This window comes from Mytilus californianus, unplaced genomic scaffold (genome assembly GCF_021869535.1).
Source record: "Mytilus californianus isolate M0D057914Y unplaced genomic scaffold, xbMytCali1.0.p SCAF_14, whole genome shotgun sequence".
In the NCBI taxonomy this organism is placed as follows: domain Eukaryota; kingdom Metazoa; phylum Mollusca; class Bivalvia; order Mytilida; family Mytilidae; genus Mytilus; species Mytilus californianus.
In genome coordinates, this window is record NW_026262626.1 from 1,788,132 (window position 1) to 1,813,573 (window position 25,442).

At 32.5% G+C, this 25,442-nt stretch overlaps 2 protein-coding genes across 3 annotated transcripts in view; one reads left to right on the forward strand and one right to left on the reverse strand.

Moving 5' to 3' along the window:
• Window positions 1–1,472: 1,472 nt before the first annotated feature.
• The window catches only part of LOC127724010 (tryptophan--tRNA ligase, mitochondrial-like), a 30,534-nt gene continuing 6,564 nt past the window's right edge, over window positions 1,473–25,442 (reverse strand). The window contains exons 2-7 of the mRNA XM_052230746.1: window positions 19,992–20,158; window positions 18,265–18,346; window positions 16,376–16,456; window positions 5,016–5,098; window positions 4,472–4,590; window positions 1,473–2,625 (exon numbers count right to left, since the gene is read on the reverse strand). Coding sequence (XP_052086706.1) covers window positions 2,177–2,625; window positions 4,472–4,590; window positions 5,016–5,098; window positions 16,376–16,456; window positions 18,265–18,346; window positions 19,992–20,158 — 981 coding nt within the window. The 3' untranslated portion in view covers window positions 1,473–2,176. The remainder of the gene's footprint in view (window positions 2,626–4,471; window positions 4,591–5,015; window positions 5,099–16,375; window positions 16,457–18,264; window positions 18,347–19,991; window positions 20,159–25,442) is intronic.
• The window catches only part of LOC127724005 (uncharacterized), a 53,846-nt gene continuing 35,236 nt past the window's right edge, over window positions 6,833–25,442 (forward strand). For both annotated transcript variants that reach the window (XM_052230738.1, XM_052230740.1), the window contains exons 1-6: window positions 6,833–6,964; window positions 7,792–7,975; window positions 8,564–8,612; window positions 9,448–9,573; window positions 10,261–10,398; window positions 14,342–14,723. In XM_052230738.1, the coding sequence (XP_052086698.1) occupies window positions 6,869–6,964; window positions 7,792–7,975; window positions 8,564–8,612; window positions 9,448–9,573; window positions 10,261–10,398; window positions 14,342–14,723 (975 nt within the window). In that variant the 5' untranslated portion in view covers window positions 6,833–6,868. The remainder of the gene's footprint in view (window positions 6,965–7,791; window positions 7,976–8,563; window positions 8,613–9,447; window positions 9,574–10,260; window positions 10,399–14,341; window positions 14,724–25,442) is intronic.

Genomic DNA, 25,442 nt, shown 5'->3' on the forward strand with positions numbered 1-25,442 from the left:
ATACACGGTTAGAACCAGCATATCAAAGAACCCCAAGAATTCAATTTTTGTTAAAATCAAACTAAGTTAATTTTGGACCCTTTGGACCTTAATGTGAAAACGGGACCAAAAATTAAGAATCTAAATACACGGTTAGATTCAGCATATCAAAGAACCCCATTATTTCAATTTTTGATGAAATCAAACCATATCATTATTATTTGCTTTTATATATAAATCAAAAATAACCAACTTAAAATGGAAAATTCTAAAGAAAAAAAAAAGGAAAAAAAGGGGGAAAAAATCACCCCCCCCCTCCCCCAAAATGTTTTGAACCCCCTTATGATTCATCACCCCAAACTCAATCCCAGCTTTCCCTTTGTGGTATGGTACCTTGCAGTACAATTTCAGAGAGATCCATACACTTGAACACAAGTTATTGTCTGGAAACTATAGAAATGCTTGTTTTTTGGCCCCAAATTCCGAAACATTTAGGGCAATTACCCCCAAACAAACCCAGCTTTCCCTTTGTGATATGGAACCTTGTAGTACAATTTCATAAAGATCCATACACTTACACACAAGTTATTGTCCCGAAACTAGAAAAATGCTTGTTTTTTTTTCCCTTCTTTGGCCCCTATTTCCTAAAATTTTGAGGCAATTAGCCCCAAAATCAATTCCAGCCTTCCCTTTGTGGTATGGTACCTTGCAGTACAATTTCAGAGAGATCCATACACTTGAACACAAGTTATTGTCTGGAAACTAGAAAAATGCTTATTTTTGGCCCCTTATTCCTAAACGTTTTGGGCAATTACCCCCAAACTCAATTCCAGCTTTCCCTTTGTGATATGGAACCTTGTAGTACAATTTCAGAAAGATCCATACACTTACACACAAGTTATTGTCATGAAACTAGGAAAATGCTTGTTTTTGGCCCCTTCTTTGGCCCCTAATTCCTAAAATTTTGAGACAATTACCCCCAAAATTAATCCCAGCATTCCCTTTGTGATATGGAACCTTGTGGTACAATGTCAGAGAGATCCATACACTTAAACACAAGTTATTGTCTGGAAGTTACAAAAATGCTTATTTTTGGCCCCTAATTCCTTAACTGTTGGTACCATAACCCCCAAAATCAATCCCAACCTTCCTTTTGTGGTATTGGACCTTATAGTAAAATTTCATAGAGATCCATTCACTTAAACTAAAGTTATTGTGTGGAAACTAAATGCGTCTTCGGACGAAGCAGACGACTCCATGATAGCATTATACGACGCAAAATTTTTTTTGCGGTCGTATAAAAACAAGTCCAGTGACCCCATTTTTTATTTTTCTTATCCGAAAGCATATTATTAGAGCTATCTTCTCATATTTTATCCTAAAATTCTATGGTGTAGTTTTCTTTTTATCACACAAAATTGGGTTTTCCATGTATAATCTATACAAAATCTGACAATTTTGCACAACCTGTACGGCTGTAGCGTAAAAAAAAAGCCTGGTGACCCATACATTTTATTATATTTTTGAAAATAGCATGATATAAACTACATTTTGACAATTACTAAAAAATTCTATTGATTTTAATTTAGACCCCCATCTACCTTAAATCAGATTATTGAAATTTCACAGATAGATTGTACACTTATTGAAGTTGTGCATCTCTCTTGGGTTGTTCAAAGATATTTAAAAAATTTATATACATGGCATATGAATGCTTATTATAGAACATTCAACATTATAAAAGAACACCTTCTGTGCAACCATTTGAATCTTTGGTCCATTTATTGCACTAAATGTTTAGTCTGAGAACAAAGAGAAAGTAACTTAACTACCAGAATTCACTTCGAAAGGAGGAAATACAGAATAGCATACATAACATATTTACTGAACATGCTGAAGGCAGATTAATGGTAAAGTAACCCTTGCATCCCTGATTTGTCACAATCAATTAACAATGAACCAAACCTCCTTATATATGACAGTTTATGACATTTATTATTTTTATGCAAAAACCAAACCACAACACGCACATGGCATAATAATTTGTAAACATGATTCAATAACAAATCACGAACTGGAAAATTTTTGTCATTTAAAAGACATGTTTCTGTGAATTTCAGAAATGCAAATAAAATTGTGATGTAGACAATGGTAGATATCAAAACCTAAGTATATATATATTCTCTAATATTTAAGTCTATAACAATCCTACACTGTTTTGTACTTCCTTCCAAGTGTTTTCTGTTATAACAGCAGCTTTTTCTTTCCCTTTTCCTAAAACTGTATCTAAGTAATGTCTGTCACTTAGTATTCTTTCAGTTTCTTGTCTTATTGGTCCTAAACATTCCACTATAATGTCAGATAACTTTGTTTTATACTGTACTTTATTTAATGATATGCATTGTTCACAAACATTTTCAACTGTTTCATTAGTAAAAGCAGCATGTATTTGTAATAAGTTTGAAATTCCTGGTCTACTCTCTGGATCATAGGATATTCCTGGTATTGAGTCTGAATGAGATTTTCCAATTTTATCCACTATTTGATCTGGTGTGTCAGTAATTTCGATTCTGCTTTTTGAATTAACATCTGATTTGCTCATTTTTGCTGATGGATTTCGAAGACTTTTTATTCTTGGGCCTTCTCCTGAAATAACATTGTACATTTGTGTTTTATTATTGTGATAATCAAAGATGATGAACAAACATGTGATTCATTAACTGTTTATTTCCAGTATCTAATTCACCTTTCTCAGACTTTATATAAATTCTCTAGTTTTTGTCCTCATGTCTATACCAAAGGTAATTTTTTATGAAGAGTAGAAAACTTATCTTCCTGATTTACCAAAGTTTAAAACATCAATGCAATATCTCCTTTGTGAATTCCTTGCACTCATAATTGGAACTAAGAGGAGCTTTGTAATTTCTTTGTACTATCCTTCTGTTTATCAACACAATTCCTTTTTGTTCTTTAATCCAAAAATTCTCATATATTATCATGCATGGTTAGATGTTGGGGTATTATGAGGAGTTTATCCTACTGTCCTATCATCTTATTTGAGATCTTAGGAGAAATTACCAATGCTTAAACATTTCCCATGCCTCCAAATATTGTAAAAAGTAAAATAGCAAAAATACTGAACTCCAAGGAAAATTCAAAACAGAAAGTCCTTTATAGAATGGCAAATTCAAAAGCTCAAACATATCAAACGAATGAAAAACAACTGTCATATTTCTGACTTGGTACAGACATTTCCTTATGTAGAAAATGGTGGATTAAAACCTGGTTTTATAGGTAATGATACTTCATATGATTATAATGTAACTATACAAATAAGGTGGTATGATTGCCAATAAGACCACTATCCACCAGAACTGTCAACATAATTGGTAGGATGTTAAATCCTCACACATAGCTAAGGACTATTCCATTAAAATGTATGTGGGAGGGTAGGAAGGGAAGTTTACTTATTGAATGTTGGTCATGGGTCTTTTTCAGTATGCGTCTATTACCATTATGTAAAATTATCTAAAAATGGTTCTTGGTTGTAGGGATATTTTGAAAGTCCCTCCCTTCCCTCCCACATAGATTTTAATGGAATAGCCCTAACAAGCATGGAAAAAAACAGACATATTTTACTAAACCAACAACTTCACTTTCCATGTTTTTTTAAATATAATCTTAATGCCAGATATGAACTTTTTCTGAAACCATTGTTTATAAAAGATCAAAGATACCAGGCTTGTGAATGTGTATGCCAGACACTGTAAGAGTTATTAAATCTGGTATAATCACAAGTTTTTCTTGCAGTGACATCACCTACAGGGTAAACATTTGTCAAAGCTGAGAAAGAAAGTAAAAGAGCAAGTACAGGTTCAGGATAATCTTTTGTTCTGCACATGATGTTACCATAAATGCACTTGTGCACCCAATTTTTAACACTTACCTAAACAAAATTTTAATTAAATTTCTGTCCAATATTAATATTTTTTAATCAAAACATTTGAAGTTTCTCATTTATTAATCCTTAAACAACAAAATAATGTTGTTTTCCTGGTGGAAACTATCTATGTGTTTCATTTCATTTTTCTTGAAGTTTGAAGAAATTGTTAAAAAAAAAAGTTAATTACAAGGCCCATCCAAATTTTTTCTAGAACTTAACATACTTTTCTAAAACTGTCCTTTGATAATATTAGATGTTGCTCAGAAATCAAAGTTCCAACTCCCTCAGGCAAATTTGACCTTGGATGAATTTGGGTCTTCTTTTTAGGACCTTATTGACCAGTCATGTAACTCCTAAAGGTTCTTTGTATTTATACATCCCTGGCTTTCAAATATTTTTTCAGTTTGAAAGTTCTTTATGAAGGTAAATCAAGAAGGGCGCTTCAGACGCACAAAATTTATAAAGTGTTATTTGTCATTTTCTATAAGTTCTTGACTAACTTTTATGTTTACCAGTTTGAATAGAAATTTTCCATCTTTTTATCCTTACCCATTATATCCTTTGGACGAGGAAAGTTAAAATTGAATTTATTGTTGAATATCTTTGCTAGGTCACGTGTTAACTCTAGATGATGAATCTGATCTTCTCCTACTGGAACATGTGTTGCCCTTTTAATAGAGAAAGAGGACCTATAACAGTAGATTCATCTATTTTATCGTGGATACCGACTTTCATGATTAAAGAATATTTTTTTTAATTACAGTATATCTGGATTCAGAATAATGATAAATAGGAATATGAATTGTCTTTATACAATCACTGTTATAGTCAAAGAGAAAATTGTTAAATGATTTTCATATATATATTATAGTTTATTATACTATTTGCTTTTTTGATAATTACATCATTTTATGACATGTTTGTATATAATACATGATTTATATGTGTAAATGTATTTACAGTTGAAATATGGATATGAGATAAATTTAAAATGATTGCTTTGGGCCTCATTATCATTATGGCTGGAAATTTTTTTTTAGTACCTACCTATATCGAAGAGTGCTTTATCTAAATCATTTCCAATCTTACTAACCTGTATATAAGTATATCAGCTGCTTGTAGAATGGGATATGTAAACAAACCAATACCAGGATTTTCTGATATTTTAGACTTCTCCTGTGAAAAAAGTCATCTCTTTATAATCATATGTTGCAAACTAAATAAAAAAGAGATGTTTTAAATAAAAGCAGTATAAGAGATTTTGCTTTTGCTTTTACTCTGACAAACTTACATTGTAACAGAGGCACATGTGTCAGTAACATGATTACATTGTATCAGGTACACATGTTTTAATGATGTAACTACATTGTATCAGATGCACATGTATGCATGACATAATTACATTGTCTCAGAGGCACATGTATCAATGACATAATTACATTGTCTCAAAGGCACATCTATCAATGACGTAATTACACTGTATCAGTGGCACATATACCAGTAACTTGATTACATTGTATTAGTGGCTCATGTATCAGTAACATAATTACATTGTATCGGTGGCACATGTATCAATAGCATAATTTTACTGTGTCAGTGGCACATGAATCAATGGCATAATTACTTTGTATCTGAGGCACATGTATCAAGAAGGCAGGATGTGTAAAAGTAATCTTAATTTTATTATTTGTCTATAGTTCAGACATATACCTATAGTTGTTAATTTCTGTGTCATTTGATCTCTTGTGAAGAGTTCAATGTCTCATTGGCAATCATACCACATCTTCTTATTTTTATATACATGATATATGCACTGAAGACATACAATATACATGTAATTTTGTTGATCTGATTTTTATACTTGCCTGTCATTTAAGATATCTGAATAAAATTAAAGACTCTTAGAGCATGTGTTGCTCACCTGAATCTAAATGCATATTTAACAATGACCTGACTATTCAACATTATAGAATAGAATATAATTCATGACAAAAATCGCTTTTTTGTAGATCTTGTATTGCTGATAATTTTAATTTTTTCTCTCTATATACTATTATTTTTGCTAAAAATACAAAAATGGGTAAAAATAATCATTCAAGACAGTAACTCCTATAAGAACTGGACTGAAAATTTTGGCTTTGTAGACATATTTGTTGAACATGTCTTGCTGGTCATTTTCATAGTTTACAGTTTCTCTCTATCTTAGATAATGTTTGCCAAAATATCAAAAAATTGTCATTTAAAAGAGAGACAAAAGATACCAAAGGGACATTCAAACTCATAAATCAAACATAACCTGACAATGCCATGGCTAAAAAAGAAAAAGACCAACAAACAACAGTACACAAAACACAACATAGAAAACTAAAGACTGAGCAACACGAACCCCACCAATAACTGGGGGTGATCTCAGGAGCTCCAGAAGTGTAAGCTTCACATGTGGCACCTTCCGTGTTGCTCATGTAAGTACAAACCTGGTGATAAGTCTAATTCGGGAGGTCACATTCAAGTAGTAAGGGCACTAATCCCTATAAGAAGTCAACTGACTACAAGTATTTCAGCTATGTTGACCTATTTGTAGGTCTAGTGATGCTGGTTCTTTTTGACTTTCTGATTACCTGGTAATTAATTGCTTGTTGCTGCTTAACATCCAGTGGCAAATATTTTATTCATATTCAAAATGATATCTATAGTTAATGAGAAACTGACCAGTATGTTGAAAAAATTTAAGGATGAATTTATCAAGTCACTTCAGCTAAGGTCATGGTCAATTGCAATATGCCAGATGGAAACTTCTGACCATAAGCCATCTATAAACAAATTATAATCTATGGATCAACTCCAGGGTTTTGCTATTAGGGCATTTGAATTAAACCAATATCATGCTCATGTAGTACCAGATAAATTCAGTTTAAATTTAAATTTAAGGAAGCTATAGCAATAGTGATGGACATTGGGCCAACAATGAATACACGCTTAAAGAGTGAAGACATATTTCTACAGATCTCAAAAGACATTGTTTCAAAATTTCTTCAACAAAAGGTAAGTTACATTAGATATTTAAAATCATTATAAACTAAAAAAAATGGGGGGGGGGGGGGGGGGGGGGGGAGGAACAAAAAATAATAGACTCTGACCAACTGTCTTTTATTTGTGTCCTGAAAGAGCTTTGGGCAACTGCAAAGGTCATAACAATTATAGCTTGGACTATTATCAACTGTTGGCCACAATATCAAACAGTTACAGACTTACTCCGGGTTTACCAGGACTATAACAGACTTTGTTTCACACATAAATTCATTTACACAGCAGTCCTTGACCTCCGAAGAGCTGTCACCAACAGTTAATTTTAAGTTCAAAAAATCTTGTCACAAAACTTTAGTGTAAATCCTGATGGCCTCCATACATGAACAAGGTTTGATTTGACAAGAAGCCTAAAACACTGCACCCTTTTCAATCATTTACAAAACTTAAATGATAAGCTTAAGTTCTCCCCAAGAATTTAATAACTGGGAACTCTTCAATACAACTGTATCATCTTTTTACTATAAATTATAGCATTACATCCATTATACAATCTATATCAAATTAATACCATGATTCTAAAAGCAATGAAGAACATAACAGGTACCTATTAAAAATAAGACAGTAGACATCGTTTACTAATCTTAATAATTTGTTTGTTTTGTTTTCATTAAAATATAAGCTGATCTGTTTATATTTTTCAAATTGCGTACTGACAATTAAATTATTTGATGGGAATGTTCTGAACAAAATATGTATATATATCTTTCTCCTGACGTTTCTGTGCAAATGAAAGGAAACAGTTGTCCCAAATGAATGTAACTGGATTCCTTAATTATTTACAGAGAATATCCAGCTGCAATGATGAAATAAGTCTGATATTATTCGGTACCCCTGCAACTGTCCATCCATATGCAGATGATATTCATTACCAGAACATCACAATTATTAACCGTTTGGGTGCAGTGAACCTTGAACTTTTGGATTTAGTGCAGAACTCTATAGAGCCTACATCCATTTCTGCTGACTGTATCCTATATCATGTTTATCATTTATATGATTTTATTTGACCATGTCAGTAAGTTCTTTAGAGTTTTTGAAGGGAAACAGATTACTATAAGTAAATTATTTTTATGCATGAAATCTTTTCAGTAAAACAGTGTGACACCTAAATTTTGCCAACATTCTATATTTTTGGATTTCCCACCTTTTTGCATGGAACTTATAGTAATGATGTTCTACGTTAAAGATAAAAAATATAGTATTGCTATAATTTTCAATATGGAACCTTATTCAATAGATTTTGAATTTGTTTACATTAAGGGGACTCCCTTTGAACATTTATGGAGGAAATAAGCAGGCAAAATTTGAATATTCAATTTTTGTTTTCCCCACAATGAACACATTTAAGCAAGGGATACCTGAAATTTGGTGAGAGGAAGGCATATCTTAAATTTTATTCTACAAAACTTTGTTTCCGGGAGCGAAAAAATAAGTGGACTAATAATGAAAATTTCTTGTGTCCAGAAAGACAATTGCCATGATACTAAGTTCTTTCTAAAAATATATATTATTCATGAACTGTTTTTAACTTTGATTTTCCTTAACTTAAAATAGTTTTAGATGCTTTAATAGTGGCATTGAACCATCTAAAAGATGCAACAAAGTAAGTTAATCTAGTTTCTTCTTTTTTTAAACAATTTGAGTATATATTTAAAAGGGTAATACAAAACAACATCTGGTAAAATAGTTCATATCTTGAATATCACAATAAAATATTTGTAAATGCAAAACCTAATACAAATGTTGAAGAACTGATATATCTGTAAGGTCTAAAGGTGTAGCCAAAAACAGAGAAGGACATAGAGCTGTGCATGAGACAGATACATTCCTAAATTTCCAACGTTTTATCACTGCAAATTTTCATAAAAAACATATTGTGTATTTTCATGACTGTACAAAAGTACTGATCTACTAGGCTGGTGATAACCTTGGGGAATAACAGCCTAATAGCAGAAGATTTTAGTTCCAGGGGTCAAAATAGCATTAAACCGTACAATTTTACTGCACCAGATGCCTAATTTGTTTCTTCAGTGATACTAACTGCCAAAATATCTTAAAATCCAAATCCTAATTCAAATGTTGCAGAGCTGATTTAAGTAAAACGGACCTTAAGTATACTGTAACTTTGTGATAAGCTTTAAGTTCAGTTGAGATGAATCAATTAATTTAAATAGAATTTTTGTTCATTATCACTTTTGACAAGTACATATTGTAAATTCAATACTGAAATTAGTTTTGCAGTTAGTAAAGTGTTACTTGTTAGTAAAGTGATGCTTGAAATATAATTTCCTTCAACAACTTGTTTGGGAATACTTATTTAATTCTTCTGTATGATTTGCAGAGCAGAAACATTTTCTGTTTTCTAATTTTGTAAGCTTTTTTTTTTGTAAATTCTAATGAACTGACTGTATCTAACATTTGTCTAATACACATTCCAGAAGCAGGTCTGAGATTTTAAAAAGAAGAATTATTTTACTATCTGACCTTGGCGGCCATTGCAAGGAAGAACAATCTTATGCTGTGATTATGAAAGTAAAGGATTTGTGTGCTGAGTTAAATTTTATGTAAGAATTTAAATTAATACGATTTATGTAATACCAAAAATAAAAAGACAATGGGATTTGAGTGCCAATTAGACAACTATCAACCATAGACTGTGGGACTAGAATGTAAACAACTATATGGCGCTTTATGGCCTTCAACAATGAGCAAAATCCATACTGTATATAGTAAGCTATAAAAGGCAATTGCATGACGAATATTCAAAAGAAAAAAAAATAACATCTTGATGTATGCTACAAACACGAAATCATGGAAATACAATAAACTAAAAACAGTTATGGCAAACAGCAACTAACCACAACCACTGGATTACAGGCTCTGACTCTGAACATATTTGTCAATTGTTAACAGAAATCTGACAAACTTATACACGACAAAAGAAGTCTGTAGGTATAAGCCAAGGAAATTGTAATGCAGAACATAATTCAATACTAAATATTTGTTACAGCCTGACTTGGTCCAAAGTTGAAATAAATATCCTCTTCTTTATTGTGCATATCACCATATAGCAAAAGGAAGACTTTTAAAAGATGGTTACTTGGGTAACTATGATATAAATTAGCTAACCAGTGTTATCACTTTAAAAAATTTCAACACTTTTGTTATCAGACTTATGTTGAACCTTAGACCTTCACTTTAAACCATTATCGAACCAATGTACATTTTTTTCCTAAATTGATATATTTTAGAGGACCATTTGACACAGAAAAACATGGAAAATCAACAGTGTTTGGTGAAGAATATACATTATTACCAAGGCAACAAACAGGAGGATATATCATAAGTAATATACTCCTAAATGTGGGAGGGACATATCTTAGCTTCAAGTAAGTAATAGAGAGTGTGAAGATAAGCACCCCTATGGGTATAACAATTTATTACTTGTCAAAAAATTGAAAACAACGTTAACACGTTTAATAATTTCATGCGTCCGAATTGCGAAGCGCTTTTCTGGATTTACTGTCGATTATGGATGTTTACGCTGCCAAGTTACTAAACAACATATGCTACTCGATTGAATTATTCAGTGATCAAAAAATTTAATTAAAAAATTAATTTAAAAAAAAACTTGCACCTTGTCTAGGGAGGTTTTACCATACTAGTATTCTATCTTCTGTATTGCTAAAACAAACATTTCCTGAATACTTTTAGCATCCACACACCCTAATAGAAATGAAATAGTCTAAAAATTGCCATGGTGAAACATGTAGATAACTTTTGAAATTTGATAGCCGGGTCATCCTTAAAAATTAAAACCCTATTTGCTCTGCATATCCCCCAGACCCACTCTGCCTCACTTGTTGTGTGCTACAGATATTGTTGCAAACTACTAAAGTGACATTAATGGCACCATTGATCACTCATTTTAGAATTGTGAGAGAAAACAGTATAACCATAAAAGAAGAATGTGTCTGAGGACACTAATGCCCATGCTCAAGCTTTGCAATTTTCCATGTTAAAAAGGGGCATAATTCTAGAACAGTATATGACCCACAACCCAAATTCGAACTCTGTCTTTATTTTGTGGTTCTTTTCATTGTGTATGAGTTTCATAAAATTCGGATGAGATAAACCTAAGTTAGAATGTGGAAACGAAAACATTTACTATTTCAAAGTTAAAAAGGGGCATAACTCTAAAACGGTAAGTGACTCACTGCCATAAATTCAAATTCTGTATGCTAGTTTTGGTTCTTAGCATTGTATATGAGTTTCTTAAAATTTGGATGAGAAAAACTTAAGTTAGAAAGCGGAAACAAAAACATTTGCAATTTTTCAAGTTATAAAGGGACATAACTCTGAACAGTAAGTGACTCACTGCCAAAATTCGAACTCTGCCTGGGAGTTTTGGTTCTTAGCATAAAATTTGCATGAGGCAAACATAAGTTAGAGTGCGAAAACGTAAAATGGGGCAGACAGAAAGACGGACAGAAAGACAGACGATAAAGGGTAACACTTAATGCCCCCGTTGTCATAGGTAAACTCAAAAAGGGGAAGTACATAAAAACTGACAAAATCAAAAGTTATCGACCAAAAGAACGAGTGGAAAACAAATGTCATATCCCTGACATGGTACAGGCATTTTCAGAAGAAAATGGTGGGTTAAACTGGTTTTATATTTACCTTTCCAAGGGGCATAAAAAAAAAAAATAAAATGCTCCGCAGGGCGCAGCTTGATACGACCGCAGAGGTCGAACCCTGAACAGTTGGGGCAAGTATGGACACAACATTCAAGCTTGATACAGCTTTGCATTTGGATTGTGATTAAATATTTGACACAGCATAGGTTTCTGACACAGAATGAATGTGGTCTAAGAACTTAAAAATTTTAAATTGGACATTCACCTTTTATGGTCCAATATCCAAAATCTAAATACATGGTTAGATTCAGCATATCAAAGAACCCCAAGAATTCATTTTTTGATGAAATCAAACAAAGTTTAATTTTGGACCCTTTTGACCTCAATGTGGACAAAGTTGATAACGGGGCCCAAAAATCAAAAATCTAAATACATGGTTAGATTCAGCATATCAATGAACCCCATATATTCAATTTTTGTTGAAATCAAACAAAGTTTAATTTTGGACCCCGATTTGGACCAACTTGAAAACTGGGCCCATAATCAAAAATCTAAATACATGTTTAGATTCAGCATATCAAAGAACCCTAAGAATTCAATTTTTGTTAAAATCAAACTAAGTTTAATTTTGGACCCTTTGGACCTTAATGTAGACCAATTTGAAAACGGAACCAAAAATTTAGAATCTAAATACACGGTTAGATTCGGCATATCAAAGAACCCCAATAATTCAATTTTTGATGAAATAAAACAAAGTTTAATTTTGGACCCTTTGGACCTCAATGTGGACCAATTTAAAAACGGGGCCCAAAATCCAAAAACTTAATACACGGTTAGATTCAGCATATTAAAGAACCCCAAGAATTCAAGAATAAAACCCCATTGAAATTGGTCAAGAAATAAGCAATTTATACGAAGTATCTTCTTTTGCACAATACTGTGCAATTGAATATTTCTTGCTATTGCGCAATACTGTACAATTGACAATTTCTTTCTATTGCGCAATATTGTGCTATTGGATATTTCTTGCTATTGTGCAATACTGTGCAATTGAAGGTTTCTTGCTATTGCGCAATACTGTGCAATTGAAGATTTCTTGCTATTGTGCAATACTGTGCAATTGAAAATTTCTTGCTATTGCACAATACTTATTATATAAAAATTTACACATCCTGTTTGGTGTGTACCTCCTACCATATCATTATTATTTGCTTTTAAATATAAATCAGAAATAAACCAACTTAAAATGGAAAATTTTAAAAGAAAAAAAAAGGATAAAAAGAAAAAAAAAATGAAAAAAAAAAAAAATCCCCCCCCAAATTTTTTGAACCCCCTTATGATTCATCACCCCCAAACTCAATCCCAGCCTTCCCTTTGTTGTATGGTACCTTGCAGTACAATTTCAGAGAGATCCATACACTTGAACACAAGTTATTGTCTGGAAACTAGAAAAATGTGTTTTTTGGCCCCTTTTTGGCCCCAAATTCCTAAACGTTTAGGGCAATTACCCCCAAACTCAAACCCAGCTTTCCCTTTGTGATATGGAACCTTGTAGTACAATTTCAGAAAGATCCATACACTTACACACAAGTTATTGTCCTGAAACTAGAAAAATGCTTGTTTTTTGCCCCTTTTTGGCCCCTAATTCCTAAAATATTGAGGCAATTACCCCCATTATCAATCCCAGCCTTTCCTTTGTGGTATGGTACATTGCAGTACAATTTCAGAGAGATCCATACACTTGAACACAAGTAATTGTCTGGAAACTAGAAAAATGCTTATTTTTGGCCCCTTTTGGCCCCTAATTCCTTTACTGTTGGTACCATAACCCCCAAAATCAATCCCAACCTTCCTTTTGTGGTATTGAACCTTGTGGTAAAATTTCATAGAGATCCATTCACTTAAACTAAAGTTAGAGTGCGAAAAACAATGTGTCTTCGGACGACGCCAGACGAACGACGCCAACGTCATACCAATATACGACCACAAAAATTTTTTTGCGGTCGTATAATAAGCGTTGACTTTTGAATTCATTCATTCTATTGCTGATGTGAACATTTGGGGATATATTACATGAAAAGCTGAGAGCACTTACAATGTTGATAATTATTGATTACCTATGGTTTTGAAAACTAGAGAGTATATTGGCAGCAATCTCATAGGGCGATAATGTAGCATCAGCTTTTCATTTTACATCTCAATTTTGGGGTTTCCAACATCAAAACATGGACTCTGAGCAAATTCTCCTAGATCAGTTTGTTAATCAGCAACTCCTTAAAAACAGCGTGACAGAATTCCATCAAACTTTCGCAGATTTTTCAACAGGACATAAAGTTGTGAACTGGTTATTTTAATTTTGACCAGAGTGATATTTGGGGCCCTAACCCTAACAATTCCTTGAAAAAGGCTTGATAAAATACAACCAAATTAGTACAGATACTTCAAAGGATATGCAGTTTTGCACCTGCTTTTTTTTATTCTCCTGAAAACTGGAATTAAAGAATGATGGATTAGTGTTGAGACAAACATACATATTTAAAACAAATATAAATTTACCAGTATTTGCAGCTCGATTTTAGAACCACCCAACAGGATTGTCCCACAGACCAAAATACTAAGCCCTCTCTTAAAATATACCTTTGTTAGCTGGCATGATTTTTAAAAGAAATTATGAATTTATGATATTTTTCAGAGAAGCATTATCAAAAGAGGGTACATTCCAAACCATTGATGCTGACAAAACTCTTGTTGCTGACAAAACCATTGATGATGACAAAACCATTGTTGCTGACAAAACCATTGTTGCTGACAAAACCATTGTTGCTGACAAAACCATTGTTGCTGACAAAACCATTGATGCTGACAAAACTCTTGTTGCTGACAAAACCATTGATGATGACAAAACCATTGTTGCTGACAAAACCATTGATGATGACAAAACCATTGTTGCTGACAAAACCATTGATGATGACAAAACCGTTGTTGCTGACAAAAGACTTGTTGCTGCTGACTGTACAAAGACATGCAAGCAGGAGAAAACATCCAACATCAAAATGTCATTGCGCACAAAAAAGGTATGCCGACATTAAAATCAAACTCAAAATGGTTTTTTAAAAAGTAAAATTTCATATGGGTCCACTCTTTCTACTTACCAACTTAATATTTGAAATTGAAAATTTCTTTTTTTAGTTTTCTGACATCATTTAGGCGTGTTTCTCTAAATGTTTAAGAAGCTGACTGATTTAATACTCAAAATGCTCATTTGTCAATAGCTTTATAATTGACTGATAATGTGCTTCGCTGTGCGCAGCTGGATACAACCGCAGAGGTCCAACCTTGACACATTATAGGTTTCTTGAAATTGTTAAACGATTTGAATTTATATTCAACTGAAGATTTCTTGCTGTTGTGCAATACACTGTGCTGTTGCGCAATACTTTGTAAATCTGTTTTCAGACTATATACAAAGAATTAGCATAATAAATTGTGACCCAAATTTTTTTGGGGGAAAAATGATAATTTCTTAAACATGTTAAATCTTGAAAAAAAAAATTGACCCCTCCAATATCCCATGATAAAGTTGTCACACCAAAACCCCTTTTATCGGACGTGCCACACGTTTTGTTATAAATGTTCTTTAATTTGAAGGCAGTTCATCAGTTCATGCATATTAGATAAATGATGAATAACACTGTTTGATAAAAGGTATCCTTACACATCATTATGATCATTGACCATTGAAAAACCTTCCAAACTTTAACAGTAAGCATAACAAAACATTGATGTTTGTTTATATTGAAACAGGATGTGATACCTGAAGAGGCAAAACTATTTATTTCATTTTAAAAAGTAATTAAACATCATGAGAAATAGGACTAACAATTGCTCTGAGTTCACAGTAATCAAATTCATTTGTCCCTAGAGGTTCACATATACTATTTTATGACCATCATAAATGTCGCCAGATGAAATATAAAATCTACCTTTCTTATTTGAAATATCTGGATATGAGATGAGAAATTTTTTTTTATATATGCATAGTTCTCAAAATCTTTTTTTAGTCAGTTGGTCATAAGAACCACAAAGACAACAAAACTTTTGGTCTCAGTGAAAAATTGGTGGTTCTGTTTTTGCAGTAAAATTTTTGCTATCAATTATTTCCACAGGTTAAATAAGATTAGGCTAATTAGCACAATAATTATATGGTTCCATATGCATTGTAATAAGAATTGCTGGACCTACCAGATTTTTTATAGTCAGGACCGACAGGACAACCAGTTTTTCGAGGACACTGGCTATGGCAATATCTGATCATTTAACTTTCATAATTTAAATGTAGCTTCAGATTTTCATATTTTCCTTAAACCTTTGACTTATCCTTTAGATTGGAGGAAAATGATTGTCAGAAATGGTAAGTTTAGTAAGGAAATCTACCAACGTAGAATATTCCACTGCTTGCGTTTCCATCACCATGATCATGATTTCCTTGATGGAGGGTTGCTGCTTTTAAGGAAGCTATTGAAAGAAGGGGTTTTATTGTGAAGTTAAATTCATCTCCTCAAACATCTTATAGATGTCATCGTGATTTGGCTGCCCGTTATGGGATATCTGTGTTGTAAATGATCAAGGATTTGTTCTACTTGTTGTAGCCAGTCATGTCCTCCTTTCTTGGTTTATAACATATCACTGATATGAAGGAAAGTAAGAATATATAGTTTTCAATTACCTTCCATTGTGGTAGATGTTGTAGCCTTGGTAATGTACATAGACACCCTAGCAACCATGCTAAATCTGTGTGATGAGGTACCTTAAAGGTGAAAATAAACAGTTATTATTTAGGCTGATACAAGTTTATAATCTATACATAAATGCTGCTCGCTATTTTCTCTGTACAGTAAAACCTGTATAAACCGGCCGGCTACGGGACCGTGAAAAACGGCCGGTTTGGACAGTGGGCCGGTGTATTCAGGTTTCCGTTTTGACCGGAAGTTAAGGACTTGTGACGTTCTGAACTATAAAAGTTCTGTATGAATTTAAATTTAATCATAAACTGATTACTAGTTATACAAAACGTAAAAAATGCAATATTTTTGTACGATCGTTGTTTTGAATCTTTTTATTCATTGTCTATAGAAATTTAAGAAACTGATTGTTCCTTGTTCATTGTCATTCAGTGTACGATACCCGTGGATTGTCGTCATTCGGGTGATCTTCATTATCAGGGTCATTAGTTTAGGATTTCACAACAGGGAACCCAGGATTTTGAAAACACAATGTAAATTTCTTACTCCGCGATTTGAAAATAATTATCTAAATAACAACGTAAGTTCTATCCAGTGGTTCTATCCATGATATATTCGGCGTGTCTTTTAATCTATTTTACACTTTTATAGTGTTTCAATAATACAGCTCACTATTGTACCATGTGTAAGTTCAAGGTTTAACACCTGCATGGCTAATTGATTATCATGTAAAACCATCTTGTATCAATAAATATGTTTTGATTGCGTATCTCATTTAAAATTAATTAGACAAACCGGTTTTGACAGGTAATAATTGATGTAATTAAGCTATTGGGATTGAATCATTAGACCGGAATTCGGAATACACAGGGTCCGGTTTACAAAGGGTATTTTAACAAAGACTTTGATGTAAAAAAAATTGAACTTAAGTTTTCGGCCGGAATGGACAGGAAACCAGTTTATTCAGGGTCCGGTTTACACAGGTTTGACTGTAGTAGAATATGACATTGAATATTAGTGGTATAATTCCTTAAATCCTTCATGTTTATTCCAAATTTATTTGTAATTAAAACAAACCTTGAAATCTTCATCATATTTGTAGCAAAATAATACTTCTTGTTAAAGGAAAACATTTAAAATTAAAGTTTATTTATATCAAATGGAGAATACAAAACCAAGTTTGTTGAAAGGACTGTGGGGTTGAGGTATTGCCACAATTATATTTTCTGTGCCAACAGACATTACATTCATAGATCTATTGACAGTACGTTCTTATCATCACCTCAGCTCCACAGACCTTTTAACTTATAACAAGCCAACAGGAACATCTGTGTGCAAATAAAAAGTTTTTGTTTTGTAGTTCACGTGAACCAGCCAACCTCTTCTTTTTTTACTTCTGTCTCAATGTTCCATGTAAATTCCTTTTTTTCCCACCAATGTGAAAGAGAATTCAAATGATTTGTTTAAAAATACACAAAATAGCTATAATGTAATATATCAGCTGTGAGTCACAATATGAAGCTTTTTGTTGAGTGTATCAAACAAGTTATAAAAGGCTGCATATATTACATCAAGCAGCTTATATTTTCACAAAACAATATGATGAATATTGATTTATTGAATGTATTTGTGTGTTTTCTTATTAGAACAATACTTTTTCTTTGTTTCACCAGCAAACTGAAAGAAAACTTGATAAGTTCTGGTCAAGCTTATTAAAGTTAGTTTTAATATTATAATGTAAGCGATAAGTCTGAGTCATAGATATTAAGGCTGGTTCAACATATTTGACTTAAAAAAATGTCTTGATATGCAATTTTATGAAGAGCTAAGCAGAGAGATATAGGCAGATGGAAAACAGATAAGTATCTCTTACCTGTGATTGTTGAAATAATATACTTTTGTTGGTATCAATACCACAAGCCAGTAAAGAAGCTGCCATCTTGTAGATGTTTTCTCTAAAATTTGAAATAAGTACAATTGTTTAATGAATATCAATTTACAATGATGTCTGTCTTTGAATAAGGTCAATAGTGGTTTGCTGACTACGAAAAACACTCATCAGAAATCAGGAAGTCAATCAAATCAAATAAGAATGCATGCATTGTTGTGTTAAGCATACTTCCCACTCATTATTCAAGTATAGGAAAACAGGAAGTAGGTGTTTGACAGATCAAAAAAGTGCACACACCTTAAAACTCATGAGAGCTGAGCTTCTGACCAAATATGAAGAGTCATTCTGTTCAGTAGTATTGGAGAAATTTGTGACGAAAGATTTTAAGTTCATTTAACATATTCAAAATTCAAAGTATTGGAAAACAGGAAGTCAGAATCTGACAGATTTGAAAAGCATTCACATGTTACAATTCATCAACGTCAAGCTGCTCACCAAATATGAAGTAATTCTGTTCCATAATTATAGACAATTTTTTTCTTCTGTAAAATGATTAATTGATAGAATTCCTCATTATGACACAACTGCAATATAACAATACAACTATAGCATTCCCATTCACCTACCGGGAATTATTTAAGCAAGTTTAAACAAACTGTTAACACAGAGATATGTCTCGCCTTTTTGTTTTTTTGATAGTTAAATGCAAAATAAGTTTAATGTTGAAATTAAACTAGCAATATTTTAACATGTAAGTTATGCAAAATATTCAACAGTGTTCAATGTCAATGAACCATGACTGAGGTACAGGGCCAAACATTCTCGATGGAAATGAGATATGCCAATGCTACTACATATGCATACCAAATATCCTTGACCTACCACTATTTGTTCCGCAATAACTGATCTCATCATAAACTAATACATGTAAACTAAGCAAAAGTTTCAAAGTCAATAGACCACGACTGAGGGGGAGGGGCCAAACAATCTCCATGGAAATAAGATGTGTCAATGCCAATACAAATGAATACCAAATATCAATGACCTACCACTAGTGGTTCACTATAAACTGAACTAATCACAAACTAAAACATGTAAACTAAGCAAAAGTTTCAAAGTCATTAGACCATGACTGAGGGGGCAGAGTCAAATAATCACCATGGAAATGAGATGTTCCAATGATGATATAACTGCATACCAAACATCATTGACCTATCACTAGTGGTTCCCCATAAACTGACCTAACCACAAACTAATACATGTAAACTATGCAAAAGTTTCAAAGTCAATAGACCACGACTGAGGGGGTGGGGCCAAATAATCTCCATAGAAATGAGATGTGCCAATGCTTATACAACTGCATACCAAATATCACTGATCTACCACTAGTGGTTCCCCACAAAACTGACCTAATCACAAACTAATACATTGTTGACGACACCACCAACGCCGTTAAACAGCATACCTATGTCTAGCTTTTTGACTCTGTCAAGGCGAGACAAAAATCATCATTTATTGCATACATCGGATAGTTCTTTGTTAATTGGAATATCATAAAATATCACTATAAACTATAATAATTGCCAATTAATCAAAATTATCTTAAAGCTTTGAAATATTTTAAATGCAAAAACAGTTAAGATGTTGTTTGTAATGTTTTGTTTATTGTCATGTAGTATGTATCCATGACAACAAAGTGCAGCAATTACCTTAATGTCTTTGGATCATTAGGAACTGTGAGTGCATGAAGGTCTACAATAGTATATAAAACATCATCAAATTGATCCTGTAATTGGACCCAATTTTTAATGGCACCAAGATAGTTCCCAATATGAGGTATCCCTGTTGGTTGAATTCCAGATAAGACTCTTGGCTTCTGTAAAATAGCAATAAATGTCAAAATGTATTGTCCATGTTTTCATTAATGTAAAGATTTTAATTTGCATGGGAACCCATGAATCTGGCTGTCAAATGTTTGCAGATATAAATATATAAATGTTTACAGTCTTACAAAAGATGTGGAAAAACATATTCATGCTATTTCTACAACAGAGTTCTAAGGTATAAATAAAAGGAGTTATATGTCAATGAGACAACACCTCAATATCACAAACAACTTAAAGAAATGTAGAGGTCAACATATAGCTTTTTTCAACAATAGACAGGTGTTAATGTAATATATTTCAAGCTCTAAACCGCCCCGAGTCATAAATTACTATAAATTAAATAGAGATTAATCTTGAGAAATGAGAATGTGCCCTACACGATTCTCAATTTTGAGATCTAAATGTCCAAAAAATGGGAAGTTGTCAAATGATGCACTAGAAACAAATGATAACACATATACATGTAACTGAATATTAGTACAAATGCACTTAGTTCTGTAAGAGACAAACAACAAAAGTAGCAGCAATTACGAGTGATAAGTATCCTGACATAGAACAGGTTCCTATCCTATAATCCATGTCATTTCAAGTGGCAGGGTTAGAAATTTAAATAATACAATATAAATTTGGTGCATCTGAAGCACTTTTCTGGATTTACCTTCATAAGGAATGCTGGAACCCAAACATTTCAAAGACAGAATGTATAAATACCTGAATATGTGAGGAGCTATGTGACCAAAAGGGACCTAAAAAGAATAACCAAACTCATCCAAGGTAAATTTTGCCTTAGGGAGATGGAACCTTAGTTTCTTAATAATTTTGAAACTTATCAACAGAGAATTTAAGAAAAGTATGTTATAGATCATATCAGTCATGAGCTGATAATGCTCTTGGGGACTTACAGTCCACCAGCAGCGTGATCAAACCAGTTCTACAAATTAAAAAAAAATAATTTGATAAATTTGGTGTGTCCGAAACGCTTTTCTAGATTTACCTTCTTCAGAATCGCTCCAACTCGAAAAATGTAAAAGCCTAGGATGTAGAAAGAGTGTTTTTTTTTAATAATTTTCCAAGCAACCATTATAATCAAAATAGTACAGATTAATAATTGGGTGATTCCTTTCTTAGGCTATAATTTACTTAAATAACATTTGGAAGTTATATCAGGCCACACTTAAAAATATTTTGGTTTGTCCAAACCCTACCCAAAGGTTGAAACAGTGGGTAGGTAGGTAGGCATTTTCTTTTTCTTTTTTGACGAAGAGAAATTAATGCGTCAAATGTTTTTTATCTCCATGCCTATATCTGATTGAAAAAAAAAACTTTTTTCCATCAGGACAATAAAAGATTTTGAGTAGGCAGCTATTTTTTGGGTAGGTAGGGTTAGGGCAAACAAACATATTTATTGCCTCATATTCATAAATGTATCATAAGTACTGAAAGCAACAATATCAGACATGATATACATATATATGCCCTCCTTTTAAGATTTATTCATACATTTTTGTATTATTCAAAATTATCAGTAAATAAAATGCTTCGCTGGGGCGCAGCTTGATACGACCGCAGAGGTCGAACCCTGAACAGTTGGGGCAAGTATGGACACAACATTCAAGCTTGATACAGCTCTGAATTTGGATTGTTATTAAATATTTGACACAGCATAGGTTTCTGACACAGAAAGAATGTGGTCTAAGAACTTGAATTTTTTTAATTTACCTATTATGGTCCAATGTCCAAAATCAAAATACATGGTTAGATTCAGCATATCAAAGAACCCCATATATTCAATTTTTGTTAAAATCAAACAAAGTTTAATTTTGGACCCCAACTTGGACAAACTTGAAAACTGGGCCCATAATCAAAAATCTAAACACATGTTTAGATTCAGCATATCAAAGAACCCCAAGAATTCAATTTTTGCTAAAATCAAACTAAGTTTAATTTTGGACCCTTTGGACCTTAAAGTAGACCAATTTAAAAAACGGGACTTAAAATTCAAAATCTAAATACACGGTTAGATTTGGAATATCAAAGAACCCCAATAATTCAATTTTTGATGAAATCAAACAAAGTTTAATTTTGGACCCTTTTGACCTCAATATAAACCAATTTGATAGCGGGGCCCACAAATAAAAATTCTAAATTCATGGTTAGATTCAGCATATCAAAGAACCCCATATATTCAATTTTTGTTGAAATCAAAAAAAGTTTAATTTTGGACCCCAACTTGGACCAACTTGAAAACTGGGCCCATAATCAAAAATCTAAACACATGTTTAGATTCAGCATATCAATGAACCCCAAGAATTCAATTTTTGTTAAAATCAAACTAAGTTTAATTTTGGACCCTTTGGACCTCAATGAAGACCAATTTAAAAAACGGGACCCAAATTAAAAATCTAAAAACATGGTTAGATTTGGCATATCAAAGAACCCCAATAATTCAATTTTCGATGAAATCAAACAAAGTTTAATTTTGGACCCTTTTGACCTCAATATGAACCAATTTGATAGCGGGGCCTACAAATAAAAAATCTAAATACATGGTTAGATTCAGCATATCAAAGAACCTCATATATTCAATTTTTGTTGAAATCAAACAAAGTTTAATTTTGGACCCCAATTTGGACCAACTTGAAAACTGGGCCCATAATCAAAAATCTAAATACATGTTTAGATTCAGCATATCAAAGAACCCCATATATTCAATTTTTGTTGAAATCAAACAAAGTTTAAATACTGGACCCTATCTTGGACCAACTTGAAAACTGGGCCCATAATCAAAAATCTAAACACATGTTTAGATTCAGCAAATCAAAGAACCCCAAGAATTCAATTTTTGTTAAAATCAAACTAAGTTTAATTTTGGACCCTTTGGACCTCAATGTAGACCAATTTAAAAAACAGGACCCAAAATTAAAAACCTAAATACACGGTTAGATTTGGAATATCAAAGAACCCCAATAATTCAATTTTAGATGAAATCAAACAAAGTTTAATTTTGGACCCTTTTGACCTCAATATGAACCAATTAGATAACGGGGTCCACAAATAAAAAATCTAAATACATGGTTAGATTCAGCATATCAAAGAACCCCATATATTCAATTTTTGTTGAAATCAAACAAAGTTTAATTTTGGACCCCAATTTGGACCAACTTGAAAACTGGGCCAAAAATCAAAAATCTAAATACATGTTTAGATTCAGCATATCAAAGAACCTCATATATTCAATTTTTGCTAAAATCAAACAAAGTTTAATTTTGGACCCTTTGGACATTAATGTAGACCAATTTGAAAACTGGACCCAAAATTAAAAATCTAAATACACTGTTAGATTCGGCATAACAAATAAATAAATGTGATCAAAGATTTTACAAATCTAATGCGCCATACTGTGCAATTAAAGATTACTTCTTGAAATTTTTCAATTTGAAATTTGAAAAAAAAATAATATTTGAAGAATAATTCTTTTTAATTTCTGAAATCTGAAATGAGAAAAAATTGGCCCCCCATAATTTCTTTTTATCCCCCCCCCCTTTTTCCCCCAAAAAAATTCTTTCTCTCAAGATATGGTCATAATCACAATTCAAATTTCCAATGGAGTTGGCAACCTTAATTACCCATTTAAATTAACCATAGTGCTAACTTAATCTTTTTTATAATAGAATTAATAAAAACATAGTGTCAAATCTTTCATATGGATTTTTTTGTAAAAAAAAAAGATGAAAACATTTGCAGATATTTTTACTGGTCTTCCTTTATAAATATGTATTTCTTTAAACATAATTTAAAAGCAGTGTAAGGGAAGTAACCAAAACGTTGTATTTGGATTACCTCCCTTACACTGTTTTAGATTATCTTTATTGTTCATTAACCATTACTTTATACATAATTTAAAAGCAGTGTAAGGGAGATAATTTCAATGATGTATTTGATTTATCTCCCTTACACTGCTTTAAATTATGTTTTGTACTAAAGTATTTGTCCATTAACCAGGACAACCTTGTTTTTCCCCCTTTTTTGCCCCTAATTCCTAAACGGTTTGAGCCATAACCCCCCAAAGCAAATCCTAACCATCCCTTTGTGGTATGGAAACTTGTAGTATAATTTCAGAGAGATCCATACACCGTTCCACAGTTATTGTCTGGAAACTAGAAAATGCTCATTTTTGGCCCCTTTTTGGCCCCTAATTCCTTAACTGTTGGTACCATAACCCCCAAAATCAATCCCAACCTTCCTTTTGTGGTATTTAACCTTATGGTCAAATTTCAAAAAGATCCATTCACTTAAACTAAAGTTAGAGTGCGAAAACCAATATGTATTCGGACGACGACGCTGTAAGACGACGACGACGACGACGCCAACGTCATACCAATATACGACCACAAAATTTTTTTGCGGTCGTATAAAAAGTGTTCTACAATGATCACCAGTCCTTAACCTTTCATTTTGATACCTTAATTACCAAAATATATTCTACATAGTTTGATATTTACACCTATGTGTAGGATTTTTTTTGTTTTAAATATGTACTACTTTCAAGTTTGTTCATTTTGACCGATCCCGATTTGGTGGTGTTACATCTTTCAAAGTCTACCCGAATTATTTTGCAAAGAATTCCGCTCAAACCAGTGCTAGGGACCATCTTAAACTTGCAGTGAGGTGAGAATTTGTTTCCTATGTGTTGAAGGCATCACTGTGTCTTTGAGATGAAGAACAGCAATAAAAGAGCTGTTCCTTTGCTTATGGTGTTTTTTGCTGTACATGTACTGATTTTGTTATCATGGATTGATACCCCATAACACATGTTAGAATAGAGAATTGGAATGGGAAATGTGTCAGAGAGATGACAACTGGACCAAAGAGCAGAAATCAGCCCAAGGCCATCAATGGGTCTTCAATGCAGCAAGTAAATCCTGCACCTGGAAGCGGGCTTCAGCTGGCCCCTAAATAATAATCATGTATACTAGTTAAGTGAAATTGACGCCATACTTAAATCGTCATTTAAGGGCAATAACTTTAATTTAAGGGGTCAACTAAGATTTTGATCATGTTGACTTATTTGTAGATCATTTTTGCTATTCAGAGATTCTTTAAATATAATATAGTTTTCAAGATAATACGCAAAATTTCAAAAAATTGGTAAAAATCATCGTTAAGGGGCAAGAACTTCAATAAGGTGTTTCACTGACAATTTTGATCATGTTGACTTAAGCTTATTTGTAGATCTTGTATTGCTTATCATTTTTGCTATTTAAAGTTTCTGTC